Below are 26142 nucleotides of genomic sequence, written 5' to 3' on the forward strand. Positions count from 1 at the left end.
AATGCGCTTATTCGCTGATGATAGAGAACGCGCTTGGAAAGTTATTTAGCGGTGCATTTGTCCTCCAGTGCCGTCGTTTGAAGCCACGAGGCTTCAAAAGACGACGAATAGTTCAAAGCATTCGAAACGGCATGAGCACGTGCTTGAAGAACGCTAGACGCAGGAGGCGAGGGAAACGAGCCGACAGGGAGAAAGAGGACTAGTGAGCTGGCATTGTCTCGGTGGGCTCAACGCGAGAATGTTGCCTGACAAGCAAACGCACTGGCGACGAGAGCGACGGGCGTTTAGGTCTGTGGTCTGCGGCGCGGACGTCCCGAGGTGTGGCCGGCGTACTCGACGGCGTTCTAGCAAGGCCCTTCGGTGATGAAGCTGCCGCGCACTGCAAGTACGAATGTCCCTGACGCAAGCCCCGTTTTTCAGCAAGCCGCCGAAGACAAACCCTGGAGTGCCCCGTGAACGGCAGAGTGCCACGCTGTACGAACGAGCCAACGACAACATTAGACCTAACGGGTCTAAAGGCTACTTGCGTCAGAGACACGACGGCCTGCACGCACAGGCGACTGACGACGCATCGGACAGGAGACCCAACTCCAAGATTGCGAGGGCATCGTGGGCCGCGACGAGTGACCGAAGGTGGATAACCACAGACTGCACTTTGTCAACAAACCGAGAGAGTTCTGACAATTAAAGCTGGTCTAACGCCTCGGCTCTTCTGAGTAACCGAAGTATCGAAAAATGAGGACGCATTAGTCGTTAGGGATGAAGAGTTTATTTCCTGTGTGAATTGGTTTGCAACTATTCGTTTTTGTATATTTGTATATGTTTAGTTTCTCGTGTCCATTCATTTGATAAACGCGCTTGTGCTCAACCAGGATCTTGAATGAGTCGATCGCCCGGGAATGCCCGAATTCATGACCACCATCAGGTTGAGCTTTAGGCTTAGGTGTGTCGAAGGTCGCAGGTTCGGTCGCTGCCGGCGCAAGTTATCTTTTCGTCCACTTTAGTTTCTTCACATTTATATTTCAATTACGAATAACATCTCCTATACTTTCCTTGGCATTATTGTCTGTTAGTTCTCATTACTAAAGTGTCTAACAAGAAAACGTGCCCTTAAAAGCCATTTTCTTCCCTTTTTCAGGAAACGTCCCTCAGCGCATTATCCAGAATAGTATGAACGGTTTCGCTTTAGTTGTTAACGCGAAAACATCTAGAGATTCATCGCGTGGCCCTAGCTAGCTTTTTCGATGAGTAGTCGCACAAGTAGTCAGAACATTTTAATTTCCTAACGAGTGGGAAGCCTCAATATCCCCAACTTTTACGAAGTTCTGCGGTGTAATCATCTGCCGCTACATGTACAAAGTATGTAGATAGACAGGCGCTCATATTACCACACAGTCACGCAGTCAAACTGCTAGTGTAGAATCATATTAATTTTGCAGCGGCTGCTAGCTGTAAGCCTAACAACCCACTGGACAAGTTTTGAAGCCACCCGGCAGCATACAGCTGTGCAACATCTCACCACATTCAATAGCATTAGCAGCTGAATCAACACTGGCTGCCTTTTTCACGACGAGGAATTCTTTCAGGAGCATTGGTGCACTTTTCTTCTCTGTAGCTTTGCCCACGCTCATACAACACATTAAGCGCAGATCTTGCGACCAGAATAGAGCCCATCACTTGTAAAAAAGCATCAAATTCTTAATTCGTTATCATTGTCAGGAACACCTAATGAACAGCGGCGTTGTATCACTGAACGAATCAGTGTGGAGCTACCCAATAGCACACGCTGGTGAATGATGCATCGTATTGCGTGAAATGCTGCGCAAGTTGATTTCCACACGGATTATGCGGATTGAAGATTAGTTGCCTTGAAGCTCCTCGAGACCACCCGGCTCAATTCGGATCCTGACTTTAGAAGTAGCCTGACTCGGGATCCTGACTCCAGCTCCAGAAGCTGGCCTCTCCGGAGTGTGCTTCTCTAAATATTTTGAGGAGCCAGACCTCACATCCAAGTTCCCTGACATTCAGGCGCGGGGCGTCCAAGGTGGTGGTTACACGAGCATCGGATTGGTTACATGAAAATAGAAAAATAAGCATGCGTGGCAGTACAAAGACGGCGACAAAGAAATTCCATTCTTGACTGGTCACTGTTTTAGGGCATTACAGCGACGGCTCAGTCGCTGACGTGTCGTGATTAGGGAATGCGTTGCGGCTCAAAGCCATGAAAGTTGTAACAGAGTGCCGTATACTAATACCCCCGATTCGGCAAGCCTTTTCCTAGATAATACTTTAGTATAATTTCTTCTCCGTGTAATTAATGCTGAAAAATGCTGAGCTATAAAGCCTACGTCAACGAATTCCAACGTCAAGAAAAAATGCGTGTCGTCAACGAATATAACTCAACAACAAGCAAAAACAGCTTGATGTAATGACTATGAATAAGTGTGTTCCTAGGTGAACGCTTTACTAAGCTCTTTCTCGGAAAGAGAAGAATCACGTGAAAGCTACATGAGAGACAAGATTGCTTACCGAAATGTCAATGCTCTCGTGCTCCTTTCCTTCTCGTAATGCACACATTCCTATTTTCAAGAGTGAACGAAAACACGCTGCGCGAAAAACACGAGGACTAGAAGGAAACACCTACACCAGTCAGGCGCGAACTATCAATTGAATTTTATGTGAAGAAACATAAATACTTATGTGCAAAAGAAAAAGCGATATCATCATCATAGCGTACTCAGGCTCCATGGCGGCATAAAGGCAGCTGATGCGCGCATCTCATGCCGCTCACACGAAGCTAACGCACGTGTCTCCGGCGCGCGCAATGTGAGATGCTTCGAAAACCTCCCTCCTTAAAGCCTGTTTGACATGAGAGTGATTTTCCTCGAAGAGCGGAGCGCCTGCCGTCGCGGGTACCCAAACACGTAGGGTGCCTCGATGTGCGCCCGCCTCCGCTTCCAGGGCGGAAACACTTTTTCAAAGACTCCGCGCCGCCTGGCGGCCATACTGGTTCAAAAGTGTCGGGTGGCACGCAGAGGCTAGCGAGAAAACGGTGCTGTAAACACGTTGTTCTTGACGTATTGAGATCCGTTCTTTGACCGCTATGACAGGCTGGCGTGTGCCACTGTGCACTAGTGCACATGCGAACGGCAAGCGGATGTTTCGCTTCCCTCGTAACTACGAGCGAAGAAAAAAATTGGGGGACCGTTAAGCTTCGCCTTTAATAGTTGAACGCGATAGCGAAATCCGGCCCCTATTGCGCACTTCAACTACTAAGTGCATACTTATTAATGTGTGTTGTTACACACACACGCACACAGACACGCGCGCGCGCGATGTACCTATAGTAGAGTGTTTTAGAACAGAGGAGCGCTCGGAACGGCCGCAGCACCAATGTACAGAAAGTGAAGCCCAAACAGGGTCAATCCACGTGCAGCGCTGCGATCGGTAGTCTGCAGTGTGTTGTCGTTTAAGAGTTGCGCGCGGCTCCGGCAATGTGGCGCAGGTGTAGAATGCCCGCTTCCCACTCAAAGGGCGCGGGTTCGGATAACAGCTGTAGATGGTGGGTTTTTATTCTTAGTGTCACCTCTTAGCTGTGTTGGTTTTTTTTTTACTTTCTTTCCTCAAACTAGCTTCTGTTGCTACGTATTGCTACAAAAAGTAACGTAAAATGTGAAATCCTGTTTCGAGTCTTGTCTTCGCGAAAATCTCGGAGGCCATATTTGCGTTTTTGTTCAATCCCAGTTCAAAACCAGTTTTAAGAAACAAATGGAAACCAATAAAGGTGACACTAAGAATAAAAAGCCATCATCTGCAGCTGCGATTCGAACCCGGGCCTTTTGAGTGGGGGGCGGGCATTCTACCCCTGCACCATTTCTGCGCAGCCGCGGGCAACTCTTAAACGACGACACATTGCAGACTACCGATCGCAGCGCTACAAACGGATTGACCCTGTTTTGGCTTCACTTTCCGAAGCTCGTTCCGGGAACTCCCCTGTTATAGTACACTCTACCTATAGTAATGGGACAGGTTTTCGAGCTAAAGCGGTTCCCTGTGCTAGAGTGGAGACATATTTCTCAAAATGCCTCACAGATGGCAGCACAATATTTAACGTTTGCTGTTTGCTCGATCAACGCCTCATCTAGAAAGCAGCCGTTGGCTTGATATGTTTTCCGCTAGATGGACATAGTTGTTCATTTTTGGAGTTCTTTGAAAGAACTTGTTTTTAGCGGCGATGGCTGCACTATCCCGGCTTTTTTCGAAGCATGGCGTCGCGCCAAAAACGTAGTTTGATGGCTTCGCCGATGCGCCTACAAATCGCCGAATGGGCTCATGTTCTTCTGACATCTGCCGAACAAAATTCGGCGAGACTCCTTCCACTACATGGCATATATGTAGAGTTTTTTTCCGACGCAGTTGTAAGTAACCTCGTGGCTTTGTGGTAGGACACCTGATTGCCACGCAAACGGCCTTGGTTCGATCCTCAATGGAATCGAAGATTTTTATTGCTTATTTTATTTGCATCTTTCTCTATTTTTCGGCCACTGACGATTTTTCGCTCACAAACGACGCCGACACCGACGGTGGAATTTCTGCGAAACGAGCTCTCTAACGCTATCGCGTTAAAAATGGGAAGTGCAAGTGAAACACGACCGCTGGAATCCGACCGACAGCACCAAGATATGCGAGGTTAGTTGTTGACCATTCCTGCATATGGCCGTGCATTTCTGATCGCTGGCAGTGAGCATGCTGTTAAAGAAATCCTTGCTTGTCTCGCTATAGCTGCATCGCATAATCATCGCGTGAAGCTGATTTTACAAAGAGCATGTTAAGATTTGCGTTAGGCCGTGCGGAGTGAATAGATGATTCGGCTACCTTGCCGATAAGCTTAGATAAGCTTGGTCAAGACAAGTTAATCATAGCTCATGCTAAACAAGCATATTCAAAACAATCAGCAGTAGTCTATACATATCAATACTGATTGATACTCACTGACACCAATTAATCCGCCGGATTAAACCAGAGTAACCTTAGAAAAAGCCTATTTAAGCCAGTATATCGCAGCCTAATTGAGTTTGGACAAGCCAATTTAACGCTAGTCGATACCAATCTATACTGATAGATACCTATGAAGTGGGATTAGGCAAGATTAGTGGAAATTATGTCGGATCGCGCTAATCCGGCCCAAGATGAGATGGCATAGCCATGAGCTAGATTAAACCCGACTACCGTAAAATGCCGAGCAAACGCCCCCCTCCCTTTTTCGGGGGATCTGAAATAAGCGCCAGTGACGGAGCAAGCGCCCCCCCCCTCCCCTTCCTCCCCTGCGGCCACTTTAATTTTAAAAACGAGCATCGCTTGTGTAAAAAGGACCAGAAGAATGAGTACACTGAATGCGTATCAAATATTTATGAAATTCTGTTGTCATGCGGCCGGTCGTATATTGGTCAAACCGGTCGCTGCTTCAATGCTTTGACAGTGACGAAGGGGAATAAAAACAGTGCATAAATAAAGCATTTCACTAGAAATACGAATGGGCATTTTTCTTCTTCTTAGCAGCTCTCCTGCCGCTATCTTGAATTTCGGTCAAGTGGGATTAGGCAAGATTAGTGGAGATTTTGTCAGACCACGCTAACTCGATCTAAGATGAGATGGCATAGCCATGAGGTATATTAGCTTAACAGAATGCGTTGCTGGGCGAGTTGGCGCATTGCCTGAAAATAAAAGCAGAGCGCGAGATAGACGGGACACCTGTCCCGTCTTATTCCATAGACGAGCGCCTGTGCCGTCTTCATCTCTCTTGTGCCCCGTATATTTTGCGCTCTGTTTTTTATTTTCAGGTAGATTAAAGCCTACTAGGCTATGTTCTTTTGGATTAAGCATGGCTAAATAAATCCGGGTTAAGCTAATCTTGAACAAATCACTGTTGAGTGAATTGAGAATTAATAGCCATTTTAATGTCTGCGTATGGCCACATTAAGCCGATCCGATTAAATTCGATTAAGCTAGATTAAGGTAGTCCGAACCTTGAACCATCCAATTTTAAGTGAGTTGAGATCGCCTAGCCAGTTGGATGACAGAGTATGGCCACAATAAGGCAATGTGGATTAAGCCGGATTAAGGTAATCCACATGAAGCTAATCACGAGCAAGTGAATTTCGAGTGAGTTGAGATTTTCTAGCCTGTTGGAGGCTGGAGCATGTCCAGGTTAAGCTCATCTGCATTAAGCGAGATTAAGCTAATCCGAGTAAGCTAATCTTTAGCAAGTCTCTTATCAGTAAGTTGAAATTCCCTAGCCATTTCGATGACTGAGTATGGCCACAATAAGACAATAGACGTTAGGCCGGAATAATCTAGCCCAGATTAAGCCGGATTAAGCTAATCTGGACTAATGTAATCCCGAACCAGCCATTTTGAGTAAATTCAGTTTGTCTAGTCATTTGGAAGACAGAGTGTGGCCACAAAGCAGTGTGGATTAAGCCACATTAAGATAATCCGCATTAAGCTAATCACAAGCAAGTGAGTTTGGAGTGAGATTGTCTTGCCTGATAGAGCTCCATGACCGGGTCATGTTAGAGTTCTAATAGATTTCCATGTTAGAGCTTCATGACCGAGTCATGTAGGTCGTGACGTACATGACATAATTTTCATGTTATGAGCAGTCATTTATATTCATCATACGCTGTTATCGTGCCCTGTGATTTTTGGCATACTGAAAGTTAATAAAAGAGCGTTTAGAGCTGTATTGCCGAGTAATGTATGTCATGACCTGCATGACATGATTTATGTGTTATTACTAGTCATTTATGCTAGTCATACTCTCCTACCGTGCATTGTCAGTATTGGTAGACAACAAGTTAATAAATCCGCCGTTGAAGCCCCATGGCATGGTCATGTGTGTAATAGCGCACATGACATTCATGCCATGATTTTCATGTTAGGACCAGTCAGTTGTGGTAGTTATGCTCTCTTATCATGTCGTATCAGTTTTGATACGCATTAAGTTATTAACGCGGCCGTAAGACCTCCATGACCGGCTCATGTATGTCATGGCATATATGGCATGCATTACAAGGTTTTCGTGTTATGGCCAGTCACTATATTTTCCTCATGCTCGCATGATACAATATCAATTTTGGTTACATGAAGTTGACCAAACGGCCGTTGTAGCTCCTTGACCATGTCACGTATGTCATGGTGTACATTAAAGGCATATCATGATTTTCGTGTAATGAGCAGTCATTTATGTTTTTCACATGCTCTTATCATGCCATGTTAATTCTGGTACTTGTCAACTTAATCAACCGGCTGTGAGAGCACGAGCACCTACGCAGCCAATGAGATGGATAGACAGATAGTCTCTATTTCGCCATCAAGTGCTTCGTGCGTAATAATTAGTGCCAAATCTATTTGCAGCAAACATTATATGTGTAAGCCCTACCGCCAAAAGGGATAAACTGAGAAAGGGAAAACGTTCCATCTTTACATGCCAGGCATTGCCACCGAACGCGAATATTTGAACCAATATGGCGTCCACAAAAGCAGTGTCTTGCCCCTGTTCCAGAGGAGCACATCGATGCACCCTACAAAAACCAGTTTAAGACGACCACTGGTCGCAGCGATGAAGATCAACTAGTTGGAAAATTTAGGTCGTGCTAGATCGTCTGCCCAAGGTCAACAGTGGGAGAGCATTGACTTGGGGCGCACGTGACTGCAGGGGTGGAGTCGAGGAGCGGGCGCGTGCGGCTGGGTGAACTCGCTTTCCCAGCATACAAAATTTGTTGCAACGAGCTGGCAGTGTAGAAGCGCCGTTCTTTCCTTTTGTTGTTCTCTACGGCTCTTCTATCAAAGCAGACAGATACTTTGCATGCATCTTTTTGTACTTTTGCATCTTTATCGAATCGTGGCACCAACATAGGTAAGGACAGGGGGGCCCTAAAGCTTTCTGCACTTGCAGTTCGCAGCACATGTTTCTCTTTTATTGCGATAGCAATTATAATAACAGTCTCGGCTGGAAAATGTCCGTCCCCGTCGCCGTCATTCACGGTATATGTATGAGTATGTATATATGTATAGAAAAGCCATAAGGAAAAATAATTCAGAAATTCTTTCCGACGCGCGGAATCGAACGGGCGACCTCTCGCTTTGCTGCCCGCTGCGTTAGACGTTAGACCACGACAGCACCGTCTTTCAGCCTGCTAACGGCGAGCTATTTATATACACCATGTAATTCAGCATGCTTTCTTAGTGGCCACATAGATTGCGCAACGTCCGCGCGTGTGGTGGGCTCTAAAGATCGTCGCCCCGCTCCTGCGAACGCCGTTGCTCTTCGCTCTACAGGGTGTGGTCGCTTTCGTGCGCTTACTTCGAGGAAAGAAGGGGCGGCCGGTGGGGTGCTTCGCTTCGCTCGCTGCAGCGGCTGCGTTTGCGAAAGGCGCGCGCTGTTCAAACAGAAATAAGTAACAACTGTGACAATTAGATCGCGCCCGTCTTGTGTGTACCTGTTCGTTCGTTTCGCGCGTCCTACTTTATGTTTGAGCAGTGCGCTTCAAGTGTCGAGCTGTGACGCATTAGTTCGCGCTCGTCCTGTGTGCGTTCTTTTCGTGCGTCTTTGGGCTCGAGCGACGCGCTGGCAATGTCGAGCTACTTTCCGTTCTTCGCGTTACATTACAATTTATTGCTATCGCGTTCATTGCTTTGCCGTTGCGGCGAAATTGTGACTTTTTTTCTTGTTTACTACTCTGGGCGAGCACGCTCAAATAGTTTGACGTTTTCTTTTTTTGGATGTTCAGGTACCCCGAAGACGACAAATGCCACCGCCTTTTTACTGGAATGCGTATAAGCAAAAAGAGAGACGTGCTCCTTCCCAAACCACAATGTTGTCGACTGGGCCGCTTGCATTCGGTTGCTGGCCCAGACGGTGCACCATTGCCGTGCAGCATTCGAGAGCAAAAGCCATCGAAAGCGCTCTGAAAGCTTAAAACCACAAAAGCCAATTCGTTCTCTTGCTTTTCTCTGGTCAAGTGTATGAGCGTGCAACAAGACTTGCATGGTAAAAAAAGAAAGCAGCAACCGAAATAAACCTGACTACTGAAGTTGTTTAATTGCACTCTGATACACTGTGCATTTTCATCATTCAAGAATTAGGCGCGTGAAAATCGAGCACCGAAGCAGAAGGCTAGTGAAACTCGCAACCCAAGTGCACCAAAACAAGTGAACTCGGAGAAAGGTAACCCGCGGATAACGGGTGCTTTCCACAACAACCACTGCGCATCGCAGAGGCGCGCGCCGCGCAAAGGCGCTGCATGTGAAACGAAACCGCGTCCGAGCGTCCTGGAGCTGCTCGATGGCCGCGGGCCACGTCGCTCAGTCGCACGCGTGCGAAAACAGCTTAATCTATCCCCGCATCGTGTGAAAAATTTCGCCCTATTAAGGACTGGATGGCACTTGCAACGCCGATATATGCCCGCCCGCATTCTTACTTACATTCCAGTTGTGCTCTCTTACTCTGTCATTCTCCTACTCTGTCATTTCTTAGCGGCGCAAGGGATACGGTTGCTTTGTTTAACATTAGGAAAATCTTGGACGATTTACACGGGGTACTGAAAAGAAGATTGCCGTTTTTTGTGCGCAACGTTCTTAAGATTCTGTGAAACTCGCCACGGTTGCGTAGTGGTTGTGATACTCGGTTGCTGACCCGAAGGTCGTGTTTTCTCTCGAGGCGAAAATGCTTGAGGCCTATGTACATAGATTTGGGTGCACACTGAGGAACCCCAGGTGGTCGAAATTTACGAGGGCATCTACTACGGCGTCCCTCATAATCATATCGTAAGTTTGGGACGGTAAAACCCAGATATTATATTATTATTTGGATTGTGTGAATGCCTATGCCAATAGGGGACAACATGCACCATTCTTCCATCAGGTTGTTTTTCTTTGCTACCCGCCTGCCTTTCCTGTACGAGCTTGTAAAGAAGCTTATCGCAAACGCTGGTCACTAACAAAGACAGAAAGCCCGCTTTGGTCAGCCTGGTTACCTGATTCAGAACACTACTCTCTACATTGTGTGAGCAGGCATTACTTAGTGATCCTTTAAAACATGTCATAGCAACTCTCCTCTTGACGAACTTAGAATGGGCACTGCCATACATCAGCCGCTTCGTCACCCGTGGTCTCTGCTTTCTATACGCATGCGTGTCGATAAAGATCAATAAGAGAGTCTCTATGACGTGTTATAGAGGGAGATCCTCGACGCCATTTAGAATGCGCGCGACGGCGACGCGTACATTAGCTGCGAGTCAGTGACACTTCAGGAAAAAGAAATAGCTTTTATACTGTGATAGAGCCTTAGTAGGTCATGATGGTAATATCCTTTTCCTATGTACAAACATTCCTGTTTCTTCAAGTGAACTTCAGTTGATAGTTTGCACCTGTCCGTTGTTATTGTTTCCCCCTTGTCTCCGTGTTTCTTGCTTTGCCGTTTTCTTATTTTTCATTCAACATGTTACACCAACTCCGCCGCATCAAGCTCCTTCGATTTACATGCGACGCTTGCGATTACGATTATTTTTGAGAGCCTATTCCAGCTCTTTGCAGGAACAAAATTATCGTCATTGTGTACAGCAAGGAGCCGTAAAAATAACTGTGGTAGATTGTGATTTGAATTATTCAAGCTCGTCTAAATTTTGAAGTCTTTGCCCGCGTTGAACTAGAAAGAACTCATCGTTCTTTTAACATTCGTTAACTGTTGCTTCAACCGAGACACTCACGCACCTGATTAGCGCATGAACGACACAATCAGAGAAACGTTAGATGGTGATCATATTAGTGTGAAATTAACACGCAATGCATAAGCAGTGGGCAAAATTAGCGCAAGTTGAGCTGGTGTTTCCATCATGAAGAATATGCTGGGCCAGTTACGATGGATCGCAGAGCAGTATCGTCTGAATACTGATCTGCAGCCGGGCTTTCGCTGCCGCTTCAATATGCAGTACCTGAATGGTCATTGCTGATTACGCATTCTCTTTTAACTTGCGTGGCATTGGTAGCTGAATATACTTCCGCTGTAATTCGTGGCAAGGGCTATACTTGGGCCGAAAAATAATTGCGGTGTACTGTTAGCGGGATCACTCATTACTGTTTCGGACTAGATGTCAAGTGGCGCACACAAAACGGCTAAGCCTACGTATCCGACGACGCTCGTAGGCAAAGGAGCACAAATTTAGGTGCTGACTTTCTATCAGAAAGTACCAAATGAAACAGAAAGAAATAAATATCTTTCGCTGAACCATATCTAATGAGGTAATGAAAGTACGCATAGTTTAACGTTAGGAATACGTAGTTCCATTGTCTGTAATATTTTGAAGCAGTTCGCTGTTGCATCTTCGCCGATAATTGGTAGATCTACGTTTTGCATTAAAGCCCGGTTCTTCGTGTGCATTGTGACAGCTTGTACCTCGGAGTGGTGCTATGCGACACTTCGATTGGCACATGGCTTACCCATCACACCTGACAGAAGTCGGGACACCTGAAGTTGGGTTTGAGAGTGCGTTTTGGTGAGTGAATGATCATGAAGGGCTGCTTAACTTCACTACTCACACTTCGTTATGTCAAAAGCAGTCTGCAACGCGCAATCTCTCACAAAAGATCGGTAATCCCACATTCCTGACGGCAGCTTATGTGTACGAAACAAAGTAAAAGAGAACGAAAATGCACGTCTGCTCCCTTCTTTCTCCGAACAATTAAATAGCAATACCCCCGTGTACTGCTCTATCATGCGGGAAGTATCAAAATGCAAAAATTAACAAATATATTACAACAAAGTGCAAGACACTTTAGGTACGTGGCATTTGGAGTTCATTGTGAAAGAAGCCACTTCCCTTTCTTTTGCTGCACTGCACCCATGGATGGATGAAAAAACTTTAATTCTTGAGAAAGCAGCTGTGGACGATTCCGTGTTAGATGGCGATCAACCCAAGGTTGAAGGCCACCTGCGTGGCCCACTCCACGACCCTTGTCAGTACAACTGAATGTGAGCCCCGTACTCGTAGCGTCATCTACTAAGCCCATTGTGAAACCTCAATGTATCGCGCAATACGAAATTATAATTTACAGGCTCGGTTGCACATATGAGATTTACGGGAAACATGTCAGAATTACGTGCACATGTGCGAATTACGGGAAATAGTTAATATGTTACCAAGCACCTTCACTACTCAATAGAATACACGAATTTCACAAAGCTGCTGTGTGTATTATCAATTTCCATGTTTGAATTGCAAATTTTGGTTGTTGACTGGGGCAAAAAATGACCTCTCTGTGTATTATCTAGTTTTTTTGTGTTGTTTTCTTCTGGCGACTCTAGTATTTTCTATTTTTGTGCACACATGTCGTTTTCATTTCGTGACTATTCAGTTGAATCTGTATGTACAGTATATTTCTATAGACTTGTGTGCTACGTAGGGCCTGCGTGCCGAACTGCCGTAGCAGCAGAAGCCTTTGTCAGGCCACACGGCCTTTAGCTTCTGCTTCCTTTATGTTGTAAACAGAAGAAATAAAGTCAATTCTGATTCGCGGAGCATTTATGCGTTATGGCAACATTTGTTGCATCTGGGATACAAATGGTTAACGGCACTTGTAGTTTTCGCAAATGACCACCCAGATGCATCTAGGTATCTATATTGTACGTCGCCTACTATATAAATATCGTGCGTATATGAAATGTCACGGGGCCTTTTAAAATAAAATTTCCTTTTTGTTGCTTGTTTAACTAAAACTCCAGAATAACGGACGCATCTCTGTCTGGCAACGTTTAGCAAAATATTTAGGCTACCACATCCAAAAGAAGGCGCTTGGTCTACCCACTAGGACACACACCGACGACCTCCTCAATTTGGAAATACAAAAATCTATCGAAGAGATTACGCAGGCTCAGGAGAGAGCCCAGCTCCTAAGGCTCTCTGATACACCGACCGACAGAAAAATACTCGGACAGACTATATTCATCCCCGTCGCTTACAAGCCGAGTTACGCTTAGATCCACACGGAAATCACGCAGAAGATTAAAGTCGTCCCCATCCCCCGCAACCTCCGCCCGGTTGACACCGCGAGAGGCGCAAGGTCCGAGGTGCCGCAATCCCGGTAAGATTGCTCCGAGACTACACCGATTCTAGCTTCGTCGACGCAGCGGAATACAAAGAACACGGCGTTTTCCTGGCCATTGTAGTCAGTGCGCAGACCAACATGGTCAACTGTGCAGCCGAGTGGACGTCCAATTCCGAAAGGTCGAGCAAGTAGCCATTGTTCTCGCCACACCCGGCGATCGCAGATAGGTTGTGTAGAGTGACTCGAAGCAGGCCGAGAGGGCTTTCCAGTGTGGGCACATCTCCCCTTTAGTTCTCCGTGTACCTCAAAACACGAAGCGCGCGTTAACAATGCTTCCTCTCACTCTTTACAATGGCTCCCCGCGCTGTTTAGGGAGGTAGTGAGATCTCGCGGGAACCCAAGCGAGGGTACGGACAAAGCCGTGCGAGGATTGAAAGCACGCACCGCTTCCGATCTTCTCTCTTTTCCCCGTCAGACGGACGCGCCGTGCACGTATAATAAAGTCAATGAATCATTTGACTTAGAGCGAAGGGTTTACCCTCTCCGGACCTTCAACTCAACACTCCGAAGCCGGCTCCCTTTGACTACTCCAGACCAGATCGTATCCCTGCCCTGTGCTATTTCAGGAGATCTACGCGGACGTCTTCCGAATCGGCCTGTGGTCGGCATGTGGCGATAGAGCCACACAAGAGCCGATCCTGAGCACGTGCGAAGCCATGGACTCAAGATTCACCATGAAGGAGTGAGGGACGCTACTACGCAGCCCTGCTCCCAGTGCGCAGTCCACGGCTTTTCGTGGGCCCTTGAGCTGGCTGGGAGGTTCAGCTTGGCGGTTTCTACATAGGACTGAACCGCGTTCGCGAAACCGACACATTCCGCAGCACCAAAATTGTGTTCGACTAATTCAATTGATATATGTATATACCAGGTGGGTTGCGTGGTAATTCAACCAGCTCTAGTCATACTGATAAAATTGTGCTTGTGCGTGTGTATATAAGAAGTATTTAGTGAGGTGGCATCTTTTTTGTGAGGAAGGGGGGGGGGGTCGGGGGCTAAATTTCTCATGCCTTCGGGTCGTTTCGAACTATGCTCAGGGAACTCAAAATGTGTCGCGCAGAATAGTTTGTACAAAATTACAGATTTGAGCCTTCCCAACGAAAAAAAAGATTGTGAAGACGCTGCTCATCCATGGTCATGATAGTTTGTTCATCATTGTTTCACTTTTCACGACTTTTGGTCGTGACGAAACATCGCAAAATGCTGCGTGCCTGTTTTTTTAGAAAAACAGAACATTTCTTTCACAAACCTATATTCAAGTTGTCAGTTTTATCAGTTCATATAATAAATTATAAAAATATTGCGTCTGTTAATGAAGCAGAAACTTTGTGACGAATACATGATAATCTTGGAAGAAATAGAGGTTAGTCCGCTATTGCGCTTAATTTCGCTATATAGAGCTCCAAGTAAATTGTGGCTTATGAACCGTTGCATAATACGCCTTGCTGGTAATATTTTCAGGTAATTAGGGAAGCGAACGTTTTGTTTTAAGTGAGAAAAAAAAATCGAAGTGAACAGCCACAAGCTAGTGCGAAGTTTCCACTTGCTTCCCATTCACTGCAGAGCATGCTAGTGCAGGATTACAGAAGGCGCCTTTTCGCCGCGAATAATGCCAGTCACACAACTGCTTGTAAGTTATGTGAAAATTATTACCGCATGCAAGTGCTAAAACTCTGCAACCCAGATGTCGGTCTTGCTGGGAAAGCAATAGGCGCCCCATAAAGAAAAGTGGTATCTGCGTTGGCGGCCTTTTCACAGTGGTCCAACGGGGATAATATTGCTAAAATGCCGTCCGGCAATTGGGACTTATGTGTCCATTCGGGCATTGCAACTGGATCATCTGGAACTTATTATTGTGGCGCGTAGTTTTTCATGAGGCAATCCGGTCGCAAACGATAACGCGTTGAACTGTATATCGGACAACTTGAAAGACCCTAAGAAAATTATACGTATTACATATGTTACAATAACAGAGAGCTCAGCTAGTTGGTAAGTATTCATTCTAAAAAGACACGGCGTGCAAACACGGACACAAGAAAGAAGTCAGGACACCACAAACGGCGTTTGTGGTGTCCTGACTTCTTTCTTGTGTCCGTGTTTGCGCGCCCTGTCTTTTTAGAATATTACATAGGTGTAATAATTATACGTATATAAAGATATGCAAAGAAATACAGAAAGATATAGAAAGACAGAGAAGGATATAGAAAGAAACCGACAAGAAACAAGCATAGAGCTGAGATCAAGACAAAATGAGAAAGAAATACATCAGTAAAGAGAAACAAAGAAATGCAGAGAAAGACGCAGACAGCGAGAGATAGCCTAAGTGCTCCGCACTTATTATCATCATCAAGGCGCTCGAAGAACAAGAGGAAGAAGTCTCCTTGAGGCGAGCGCGCGTTCAAAATATGCTGCAGATTGCTATGCGCTACGAGGTTTTGCTTGCGTTAGGCCAAGCGATGGCATCATGCAACAGCCCGGGCTCCTAAAGTGCTCCGCATTTAGGAGAAATAGATAGGGAGAAAGAAAGGAATAGAAAACAACTGGCACAAAAGACAGATATGGTAAACAGAGAGGAAGAGACATAAAGACAAGAAAGAAAGAGAAAATAGAGAGAAAGAAGGAGCCCCAACCACCTGTGCTCTTCCTTCTGGCTTGGCACCAGCAGTACGAAGCTCCTAAAAATTTTATTGTACTGTTCAAATAATATGAAATCACTGATACCAGTCATGCACGAAATTTAGAGACGCCTTGACATTCGTCTTCAAAAGTAGACAGCGTGATCACGGCAACGTGATCGGACCCCGTTCGCATCGGCTTTTGATTGGATTGCCGTGTTCGCTTCTCGACCGCGGTGCGAGGAAAGGAATGTCTGTTGCCACAACATAGGCCGTTGTCCTGGAACGCCTACACTAAGGTTAGTGCGCAATAATTCACTATTTGCGATGTAGCGATCTACTACACGTCCGTAAGGCAACACGCGCGCCTACGAACCTGCACAATTTTTTTTTTCGTGGTGCGGTTAATGTTGACGGTAAATTATGGCTTAGTGCGCTGTAAAGAACGGACCTTTTAACCACCGAGTTGTTCCAGAATTAACATGGTGTGAGGCCCACACATTATGACATCGGCTAACGCTGCTCCTTGGACTAAGTGACACCTGTCGAGGATTTTTCCCAACGAAATTTCAAGCATTAGTGGGGATCTGTCGTACAATACCAGACTGGTACTCCGAATGTGCTGCACTAATTATTTATGACCAGTCGAAAAATTAATAAAGCTCCAAGTAGCGAACACGAGAAGGTGGTACGCGAAAAGCGTTTATTTCCCTGGAGATATTTAGCCATCGCTATGGAGATGAGCCCCTGAAGTGCTTTATATAAAGGGCGCAAAGTGCTCGCATACACAGCGGAAAAGGCGCTTCTATGCTCAATTCGCATGCTAGCATCCATACGCAGTCTCTTACCATTTCCACAATATCGCAGTTACGGAAGCAGCGCTTGAAGCTACCTCTTGAGGCTAACGCTTGAGCCTACCTCGTGAACGACTGGCATGCTTTAACCGCTTCACTGGCAGTGTGATAGGATTCGTTCAGATGGAAATACTACCTTATATATGTATAGGCATCTAGCGGACGATTAAAATCCAATGAAAACGCAACTGCGAGATTCCATTGTCAAGGCCGTTCCTATGCTCTGTTTAGCGTATGACGCTGAAGCCTATATTAACACGAAAGTGTTTTATGCCGGGGTCCACCAAGACTTCAGTGACGTATTTCCGTCACGGAAATGACGTCGAAAAAATATACACGATCAGATGGCTAAGAAAAAAAGGTACCGTCAACGGGCATCGAACCCCCGACCGCTCGGTCCGCAACAACAGATGCCGGGCACGCTGTCCACTGCGCCACGGTCACAGACTCTGGAGGCTTTACAAACGCGCCTTTTATATCTACCACTCTCCCGGTCGGCTGGGTGGTGTGGACCTCTGGGAGTGGTAAGGTAAAATAATTCGCTATTGCTGCGGCCTCCGCGACCAGCACCTAAAACGCGTCCGTCCCGTTCGGCGCGTTTTCAATAGAAGTTGAATTTTGTCAATGCCTTAACACACCGCGAGGTGGCGACCTTTGCCCAAGCGTAGTAAAAGCGTCGGTCTCGCTAGCGCCTCCGTCACCTGGCTGTAACACCGCGTTCCACGCTCACGCACTCGCCCGAGAAAAATCGAGGCCGGGCTACCGAGGTGGGACAACGCGCTTTGCGTTTCCCTCTAGTCCGGCCGTCGTTTTCAATCACATTTTAACACGCCGCGGGATGGCGACCAAGTTCTGCGTCCAATATCCGAAGCTCTTCTGGCTATCACACCTCGTTCTCTGAATACGCTTTCACGTTAACTACTACAGCTACCACAAGGGTTTGTTTAATCATTGAACATGGACGTTAGTCGCCGGGATGGAGATGTACCACCAATAATCAAAGTGGGTGCATACACGTTAAACGGTGCCATTAGCTGCCAGACATCAATATACATTGTGCAAACTCTCTTATATCAATGCACAGTAAGCATTCAGTTACTTCTGTAAGGGCATGCTTTACTTTCGTGTTATTCCGATTCCAATGACGGAGGGATCAACCATGTTTTTTTTTTTAGTTTATTTGAAAGCTCCTTTTTTTTAAGAGAATTCGAGTGTGCGCATTTCGAAGGGTTCATAGAACTACTAGCGTTCATAATAGGCCTTGTACTACACTCATCAAGCGTCTTGCGTCAAAATTTTTCTTGTTTATTTTTATTTGTTTGTTTATTCTGAGACGATCCCGTCAGCAGTAAGGCAGATAACAGTTCAATAAAACTACAGGCACTAGGCGTTGAACTGAGCTCGTTGTTAAATTGTAAATACGGATAGAAAACGGCGTTGTGGTCCTGGGACAAATCCCCAACAGTTATTGCAGTGAAAAGCAGCGTAAACACAAGAAAAACACGAAGAAAATCACTGGACAAGCTGACATTTGTAACTGCGAAAAAAAAAAGCAATGTAAAAGAAAAGTAAAGAAAGATCTAATCGGGGGCACTCATATTGCGCATGCGTGTGCAACCATCCATCGCATGAGGCAACATTGTAACTTTAGACTCTGGCGGTCCCAAAACTGATCTCTCTGTCAGAGAGGTGCAACGACGTCACTCTGACGCAGGTATTGCCCTAATTCTTTGCGCAGAGCGCTTCTAAATGTCTGTTTGGATGTTCGTTTTCCCGGGACCTACAATACCTCTTTTGCCAAGGCAGGTGTACACCCGTACTGCCTGCAGTCGGTTTGCAGATGAGCACCACCATTTACGGGATGGGAGGCCTTGTGTTCCCTGAACAACGTCTGTCATAACATATGGTCTCACTCAGCACCAACGAAGAAATATAAGTGAGAACTTACATACTATTTCAACAAATAAATCTCTATCAAACTACTAGCGATTTCACGGCAGTCAACATGTGCCGCTGCTCCGCCATGGTCATCTAATGGTCATGGCACTCGACTGTGGACCCGAAGGTCTCGGGATGAAATCCCGGCTTCGGCGGCTACATTTTCGATGGAGGCGAGAATGTTTGAGGCCCGTATACTGAGACTTAGGTGGACGTTAAAGAACTCTAGGTGGTTGAAATTGCCGGAGTCCTCCACTACGGCGTCTCTGATAATTATATCGTGGTTTTGGGACGTTAAACCACAAATATTATTATTACATGTACAACTGACTGGATAATTAGAGTTACAATAACGCGACAGCATTAAAGAGCTTCTTTCACGTCGTTGAAGACGGCGTTGTCCATGAGAGAAAAATTCCGGTAACACACAGAGTAAAAACGAGGTTTTCAGCCGGAAACGAACACAGGCGCTCTATGCCACAGTCTAGGATTCTATCGTATGCCCATGCAAGTTATCTGTTATTCGAGAAAGAGTTGCAGTATCTGTCTAAAATGTGAATTGATTAGCCCATTTGAAAAGTGCATCGTCGCTTATGGGTTGATTACCTGACACAAAAAAGCACACGTGTCACGTGATGGTGAGTTTTAGAACTGCTGGAAAACGGAAATAAAATTTGTTGCAAGTAAGCGCTGTTTGTCATCGTACGTTTCTTTTTGGCGTCAATGTCCTTTTCCACGACACGAAGAAGTGTAAGAAAAACGAATCCACGCATATCTACGAATTCAGTGATGTTGAGCGGACGACGCACTGGGGATCGTTCGGTAACCTTGAATCTCCCGTGGCATTGCCCATTCACGCAGGTAAATCGTTGACAAGGCGTCGTCATCATCATCATCATCCTCATCATCATCAGCCTGTCTACGCCCACTGCAGGGCAAAGGCCTCTCCCATGTTCCGCCAATCAACCCGGTCCTGTGCTTTCTGGTGCCACGTTATACCTACCAACTTCGTAATCTCATCTACCCACCTAATTTTCTGTCTCCCCCTCACGCGTTTGCCATCTCTTGGAATCCAGTCAGTTACCCTTAATGACCACCGGTTATCCTGCCGCGTGCTACGTGCCCGGCCCATATCCATTTCTTCTTGATTTCAACTATTATATCCTTAACCCCCGTTTGTTCCCTGACCCACTCTGCTCTCTTCCTGTCTCTTAAGGTTACACCTATCATTTTCCTTTCCATCGCTCGCTGCGTCGTCCTCAATTTAAGTTGAACCCTCTTTGTAAGTCTCCAGGTTTCTGCTCCGTAGGTAAGTACCGGTAAGATGCAGCTGTTATACACCTTCGTTATGAGATATAGTGGTAAACTACCATTCATGATTTGAGAATGCTTGCCGAATGAGCCCCATCCCATCCTTATTCTTCTAGTTATTTCACTCTCTTGGTTCGGCTCCGCGGTTACTACCTGTCCTAAGTAGACGTACTCCTTTACAAGTTCCATGTCGCGCCATCTATCGCAAAGAGCTGTTCTCTGCCAAGATTGTTCCAAATTGTTTAGTTTTATGCATATTAATTTTCAGACCTACTCTTCTACTTTCCGTATCAAGTTCAGCAATCATGAGCTGTAATTCGTCTCCCGCGTTACTCATCAATGCAATGCCATCCGCGAATCGCAGGTTACTGAGATACTCTCCATTACCTCTTATCCCTAATTCTTCCCAATCTAGGGCCCTGAAAACCTCCTGTAAACACGTGGTGAATAGCATTGGAGAGATCATGTCTCCCTGCCGTACGCCCTTCTTTATTGGGATTATGTCGCTTTCTTTATGGAGGACTATAGTGGCTGTGGATGCGCTGTAGATTTCTTCCATTATGTTTATATAGGCTTCGTCGATGCCCTGATTCCGCAGTACATGCATGACTGCTGATGTCTCCACCGAATCAAATGCCTTCTCGTAATCTATGAAGGCTATGTATAGGGGTTGGTTGTATTCCGCGCATTTCTCTATCACCTGATTGATAGTATGAATATGGTCTGTTGTTGAGAAGCCTGTACGAAATCCTGCCTGGTCCCTTGGTTGATGGAACTCTAATGTCGTATTAATTCTGTTAGTAATTACTTTTGTAAATAGCTTGTAGACAACGGAGAGTAAGCTGATGGGCCAGTAATGTTTCAGGCCCTTGACGTCCCCTTTCTTATGGATCAAGATGATGTTGGCATTCTTCCAAGATTCTGGTATCCTCCCCGTCGAAAGACACTTCGTATACAGGGTGGCCAGTTTTTCTAACATAATCTCTCCACCGTCTTTCAAGAGGTCTGATGTTACCTGATCCTCACCAGCGGCTAGGCCTCCTTGCATTCCCTTAGGGCTTTCTTTACTTCTCCTGTCAATACTGGTGGGATGTCAGATTCCCCTGGGATAATACTGCTTCTTACGTTATCCTCCTGACTGTCTCGGCTGCTGTACAGATCTGTAGAACTCTTCCGCTACCTCAACTATTCTATCCGTATTGGTTGTGGCCTTGCCTTCCTTGTCCCTTAATGCATACATCTGATTTTTGCCTATGCACAGTTTTGTCCTCGTGGCTTTGAGGCTTCTTCCGTTCTTTAGAGCATGCTCAATTCTCTCCATATCATACTTTCTTATGTCGGCTACTTTAAGACTATTGAGTAACTTCGAAAGCTCCGCCAGTTCTATTTTGTCTGTTGCATTTGAGGCTTTCATGGCTTGACGTTTCTTAATGAGGTTTTTCGTCTCTTGGGATAGCGTACCAGTGTCCTGTCTAACGACTGTACCTCCGACTTCCACTGCACACTCCTTAATGATACTAGTCAGATTATCATTCATTGCCTCAACGCCAAGGTCGGTGTCCTGGGTTAAAGCCGCGTACCTATTCTGAAGTGAAACTCTGAATTCCTGTACTTTCTCTCGCAGAGCTAGTTCATTAATCGGCTTCTTGCGTATCAGTTTCTGTCGTTCCTTCCTCACGTCTAGTTGAATTCTAGATCTTACCATTCTATGGGCACTGCATTGGATCTTGTTAACTACTTCCAGATCCTGTACAATGCCCGGGTGGTCACACATTATGAAGTCTATTTCATTTTTAGTTTCGCCATTAGGACTCTTCCACGTCCACTTACGAGTAGTCCGTTTTCTCTAGAAGGTATGCAAGATCCGTAAATTATTGCGTTCTGCCAACTCTACTAGTAAGTCCACTCTGACATTTCTAGAGCCGATGCCATATTCCCCAACTGCACGATCTCCAGCCTGCTTCTTGCCTACATTTGCATTAAAGTCGCCCATCAGTACAGTATACTGTGTCTTTACCTTACTCATTACTGATTCTACGTCTTCATAGAAGCGTTCAACCAGTTGATCATCATGGCTGAATGTAGGCGCGTAGGCCTGTACCACCTTCATCTTGTACTTCTTATTAAACTTAATTACGATGCATATCACCCCCTCATTAATGCTATAGTATTCATCTATATTGCCAGCTATATTTCGATGAATAAGGAACCCCACCCCTACTTCTTTTCTGTCAGCTAAGCCACGATAGCATAGAACGTGTCCGTTCTTCTGCACTGTATAAGCCTCATGTGGCCTCCTAACCTCACTGAGCCCTATTACATCCCATTTAACACCCTCCAATTCCTCGAATAGTACAGCTAGACTCGCCTCACTAGATAAAGTTCTATCGTTATACGTAGCCAAGTTCAGATTCCAATGGCGGCCTGTCCGGACCCAGAGATTCTTAGCACCCTCTGCTGCGTCGCAGGTCTGACCGCCGCCTTGGTCAGTTGCTTCGCAGCCGCTGGGGACTGAGGGCCGAGGGTTAATTGGTGTATTCAGTCGATGCAGCAATGGCGTAGTGGGTAGAGCATCAGCTTCGCATGCAAGAGGTCCGTGGTTCGAATCCCGGTGCCGGACAATTCCCAACCAGATTAAAAAAAAAATCCGCGTGATGATGGAATTGTGTAAAAAGGCCTGTGGTGCAGCCTCACTGGCGACCACAGCCAGCAATGCACTCCCTCACCAGAGCAGGATTGGCCACCCTGGTGTAGTACTTAGCCACTACCTCCCACATGAATACACCAATTAACCCTCGGACAATGCGTATATGCAGTTATATACAATGTGATTTATTGGTCATAACTCGTATGTCGTTTGAGTTATGGATCCCGTTATGCCTTCATTATTACTGCTTTGTGGTCCGTGAAATGTAGAGCCAATGATTTTTCGATCTGATCTAGCGTCGTCATCGCCTCCGGAGGAGCAGCTTGTCGTCGGCGCTCTCGTTGAGCCGCCGCATGCCACGCCTTACGTTCGTTTTCATCCATGGCAGAAAGAGAATGTGCTGTCTGGAATGCGCTTACATACGCATTTGCACCGCAGCTTTCTCTCGTGTATTTTCACTCTAGCGATTTTCACTCTAGCGTGCATTGTGCGGTCATATGCTTGATAGATGGGCGCTTAATGTCGGTATATTTATGGTGTTTTGACCTTTTCATGTTGTGGTAGAAAGAGAATGCGTGGTATAGAACGCATCTCCACGAATTGAGTGATGACGAGTGCAGGAAGCCATGTCCTGGGGTCCATAATAGTTACGTTGTAGTCGCCGGCTAGTATAAAGAGTTTGTGTTTCTATGAGATTTACAATGATCTGTCACAAATATTATTCATATTAGTGTGCTAATCAATCTTTTTTTGATTCCCATACAGACATATGTTTCGACTATAGCAAGGGTTTCTAACGACCAGGAGTGCGGACAGTCAGATTCAACGACAAAGCTAGGTCCTAACGCCCATAATGTCTACCTTGAAATAGCCGACCAGTATAAAGTGTTTTTGCTTCTACGTGTTTTATATGGCTCTATCACAATTATGAACGATATTAGTCTATAGTTAAACCTTTCTACAGAATTTTACACGGTGGTGTGCCCTGAACACAGACACCATACAGCGGAAAACCCCAGGCCCTCAGGCGCTTCCCCCCTAAAAGAACTCAGTTAAGAACATAAAAGACGCCATGCCCATACAGCCCGAAAACGAATCTGAACAGATACGTTACGAGGGTTCAGTGCGAATGAAAGAAAAAAGAAAGAAAGAAAAAAAACAAAGGACGATAGAAAGAAAGAAAGAAAGAAAGAAAGAACGGAAGTAAGTAGGAAAGAAAAAATAAAGGAAGAAAGAAAGAAAGAAAGAAAGAATGAAAGAAGAAAAGAAAAAAGAAAGAAAGAAAGAAAGAAAGAAAGAAAGAAAGAAAGAAAGAAAGAAAGAAAGAAAGAAAGAAAGAAAGAAAGAAAGAAAGAAAGAAAGAAAGAAAGAACCGCGGTAGGTTAGGAACGCCCGCGCCAAGCTTCATTTTCCTGACCGATGAAAGGCGCGTGAATTTTGGTTTCATTTTTGCTTTTATGTGTTTTAACAGCGAAAGTTGTGATGAGATCACTTCAGCGGCCGTTTTTGGCGCCGTAGTTGTCCGCCGCCGCCGCCGCCGGTGTCCGTAACCACTATCGCTCGAAATAAGAAAAAAAACGAAGTCAGAAAAAATTCCCGGGTGGAACAAGGTTCGAACTTGGGCCCTCTGCGTGAGAGCGCAGTATTCAACCTGTGAGCCATGCCGGTGCTTGGAACTGCGTTGCAAAAAGGTACTATACAGGCTTCATGTCCGGAAGGAACCGCATTAACATATGCAATATATCGTGGTAGAAGAGTAAAATAAGCACCAAGCGTCGCACAACGCGAATTCTGTAACCAGGCATCACACAATGAGAAAAGAGCAAAGTGTAGGTTGTTGAATGCTTCCAGCCCATTACAAAGGGCTCCGCCATAATTCTGCATCGTCATCAGGCACAGCATCAACAAAGTGCGCATAATGTTTTACATGCGTTTAGCAGGTACCACGGCTCTCCGTAGAATGACTAAATATGGCATATTGCCTGCTTCCCTACTTCTCAAAAATTACAATGATTTAAAGCGTAGTGGGTTCCTCGAAAGTGCACTTGTATTAGTTGCCAAAGAAGCCCATAAGCGCATGATCCATTTCCTCGAGGTCTCAGTAAAGTTCCCCCCCCCCTTATTCTCTCTTTCTCTCCCACGTCAACGTATGTTATGCAGCATGGCGGGAGAGGGAAATAGCGACCGGGCGTCACCCAATGCAAGTTCCATAACTGGTGAGCCGTTTAAAGCTTCCAACCCATTACAAAGGGCTGAGCCATAATTATTCATCGTCATCAGTCGTAGCGTCAACAAACTGCACGTAATGCCTTACAGACGTGTAGCTGGTGCCTCGCTTCCCCGCAGAATGAAGAATAATGGCTTAGTAGGTGCCTCCCAACATCACAAAAATTGTGATTTATGGCGTAGTGGGTACCTTGCTGGTGTACTTGTATTAGTAGCCCCAAGAGAGCTTACAACGGGCTCTACAAAGGCCGCTCTTCCAGGTTTCGCTGTGACTGTGCTGTGGTTTCAGCGCAGGCCTATTTTTTTGCTTGAGACACTGACTTTCACCTTTTGTGTTAACGGTGTGCGCTTACGTGTTGTCTACACCCACGATACCTCGAAAAGCATAGGAGAGGTTGACTTAACCGGTTGGTTGGTTGAAAAACATTATTTGACTCCTGCAAGGCGCGCGTCAGCGCGCAGCGGTGTCTAGTTATTACATACAATCTAACCCAACCAACCAGGCCTTTGTGGCGTCTGTGGTAACATCAACTAAGCGTCGTTCCCCGTCAGCTAAACTTCAGTGCTCGGTCCGTCAGGCAGTGGGTGGTCCATTATCACGACCGTGATGTGGTGGCATATGTTGTGGCTGCCAAAACATTGTGTATCCATTTGAGAGCTGTGTTTCGAGCGTAATACGCTTATTCGCTGATGATAGAGGACGTGCTTGAGAAGTTGTTTAACGCTCACCGCGCCTATATCCAGAATAGTATGAACGCTTTCGCTTTGGTGGGTAACGCGAAAACGTCTAGACAATCATCGCGTCGTTCTAGTTAGCTTGGTCGATGTGTGGCCGCACAAGTAGTCAGGACGTTTCGATTTCCTAACGAGTGGGATAAGCCCAACTTTTACGAAGTTCTGCGTTGTAATCATCTGCCGCTACCTGTACAGAGTAAGTAGATACACAGGCGCTCATAGCACCACACAGTCACGCAGTCAAACCGCTGGTGTGGAATCATATTATTTGTGCAACTGCTGCTAGCTTTAAGGCTACCAACCCAACGAACAAGTTTTCAAGCCACCCGGCAACATACAGCTGTGCAAAACCTCACCATATTAAGTAGCATCAGCAGCAGAATCAACACTGGCAGCCTTTTTCACGACGAGAAGTTGTTGCAACGACATTGGTGCATTTTACAGTAATGCGGCTTTGCCGACGCTCTTACAGTACGTCAAGGGCACATCTTGCTGGCAGAACACAGCCACTCTGTCGTTAAAAAAACAACTCATTCTTAATCCATCATCATTGTCGGCAATAGCAACAAGAACAGTGGCGTTACATCTCTAATCAAATCAGTGTGGAGTTACCGAATTGTACAAGTTGGTGAAGGATGCACGGTATTGAATCAAC

General features: G+C 45.8%; 1 protein-coding gene across 1 annotated transcript in view; it reads left to right on the plus strand.

The window, feature by feature from the left end:
* Positions 1-391: 391 nt before the first annotated feature.
* Positions 392-26142, plus strand: part of LOC119399548 (uncharacterized) — a 102056-nt gene continuing 76305 nt past the window's right edge. Inside the window, exon 1 of the mRNA XM_037666357.2 lies at positions 392-609. Within this exon, the coding sequence (XP_037522285.2) occupies positions 392-609 (218 nt within the window). The remainder of the gene's footprint in view (positions 610-26142) is intronic.

The sequence above is a fragment of the Rhipicephalus sanguineus genome, chromosome 7 (genome assembly GCF_013339695.2).
Source record: "Rhipicephalus sanguineus isolate Rsan-2018 chromosome 7, BIME_Rsan_1.4, whole genome shotgun sequence".
Classification (NCBI taxonomy): domain Eukaryota; kingdom Metazoa; phylum Arthropoda; class Arachnida; order Ixodida; family Ixodidae; genus Rhipicephalus; species Rhipicephalus sanguineus.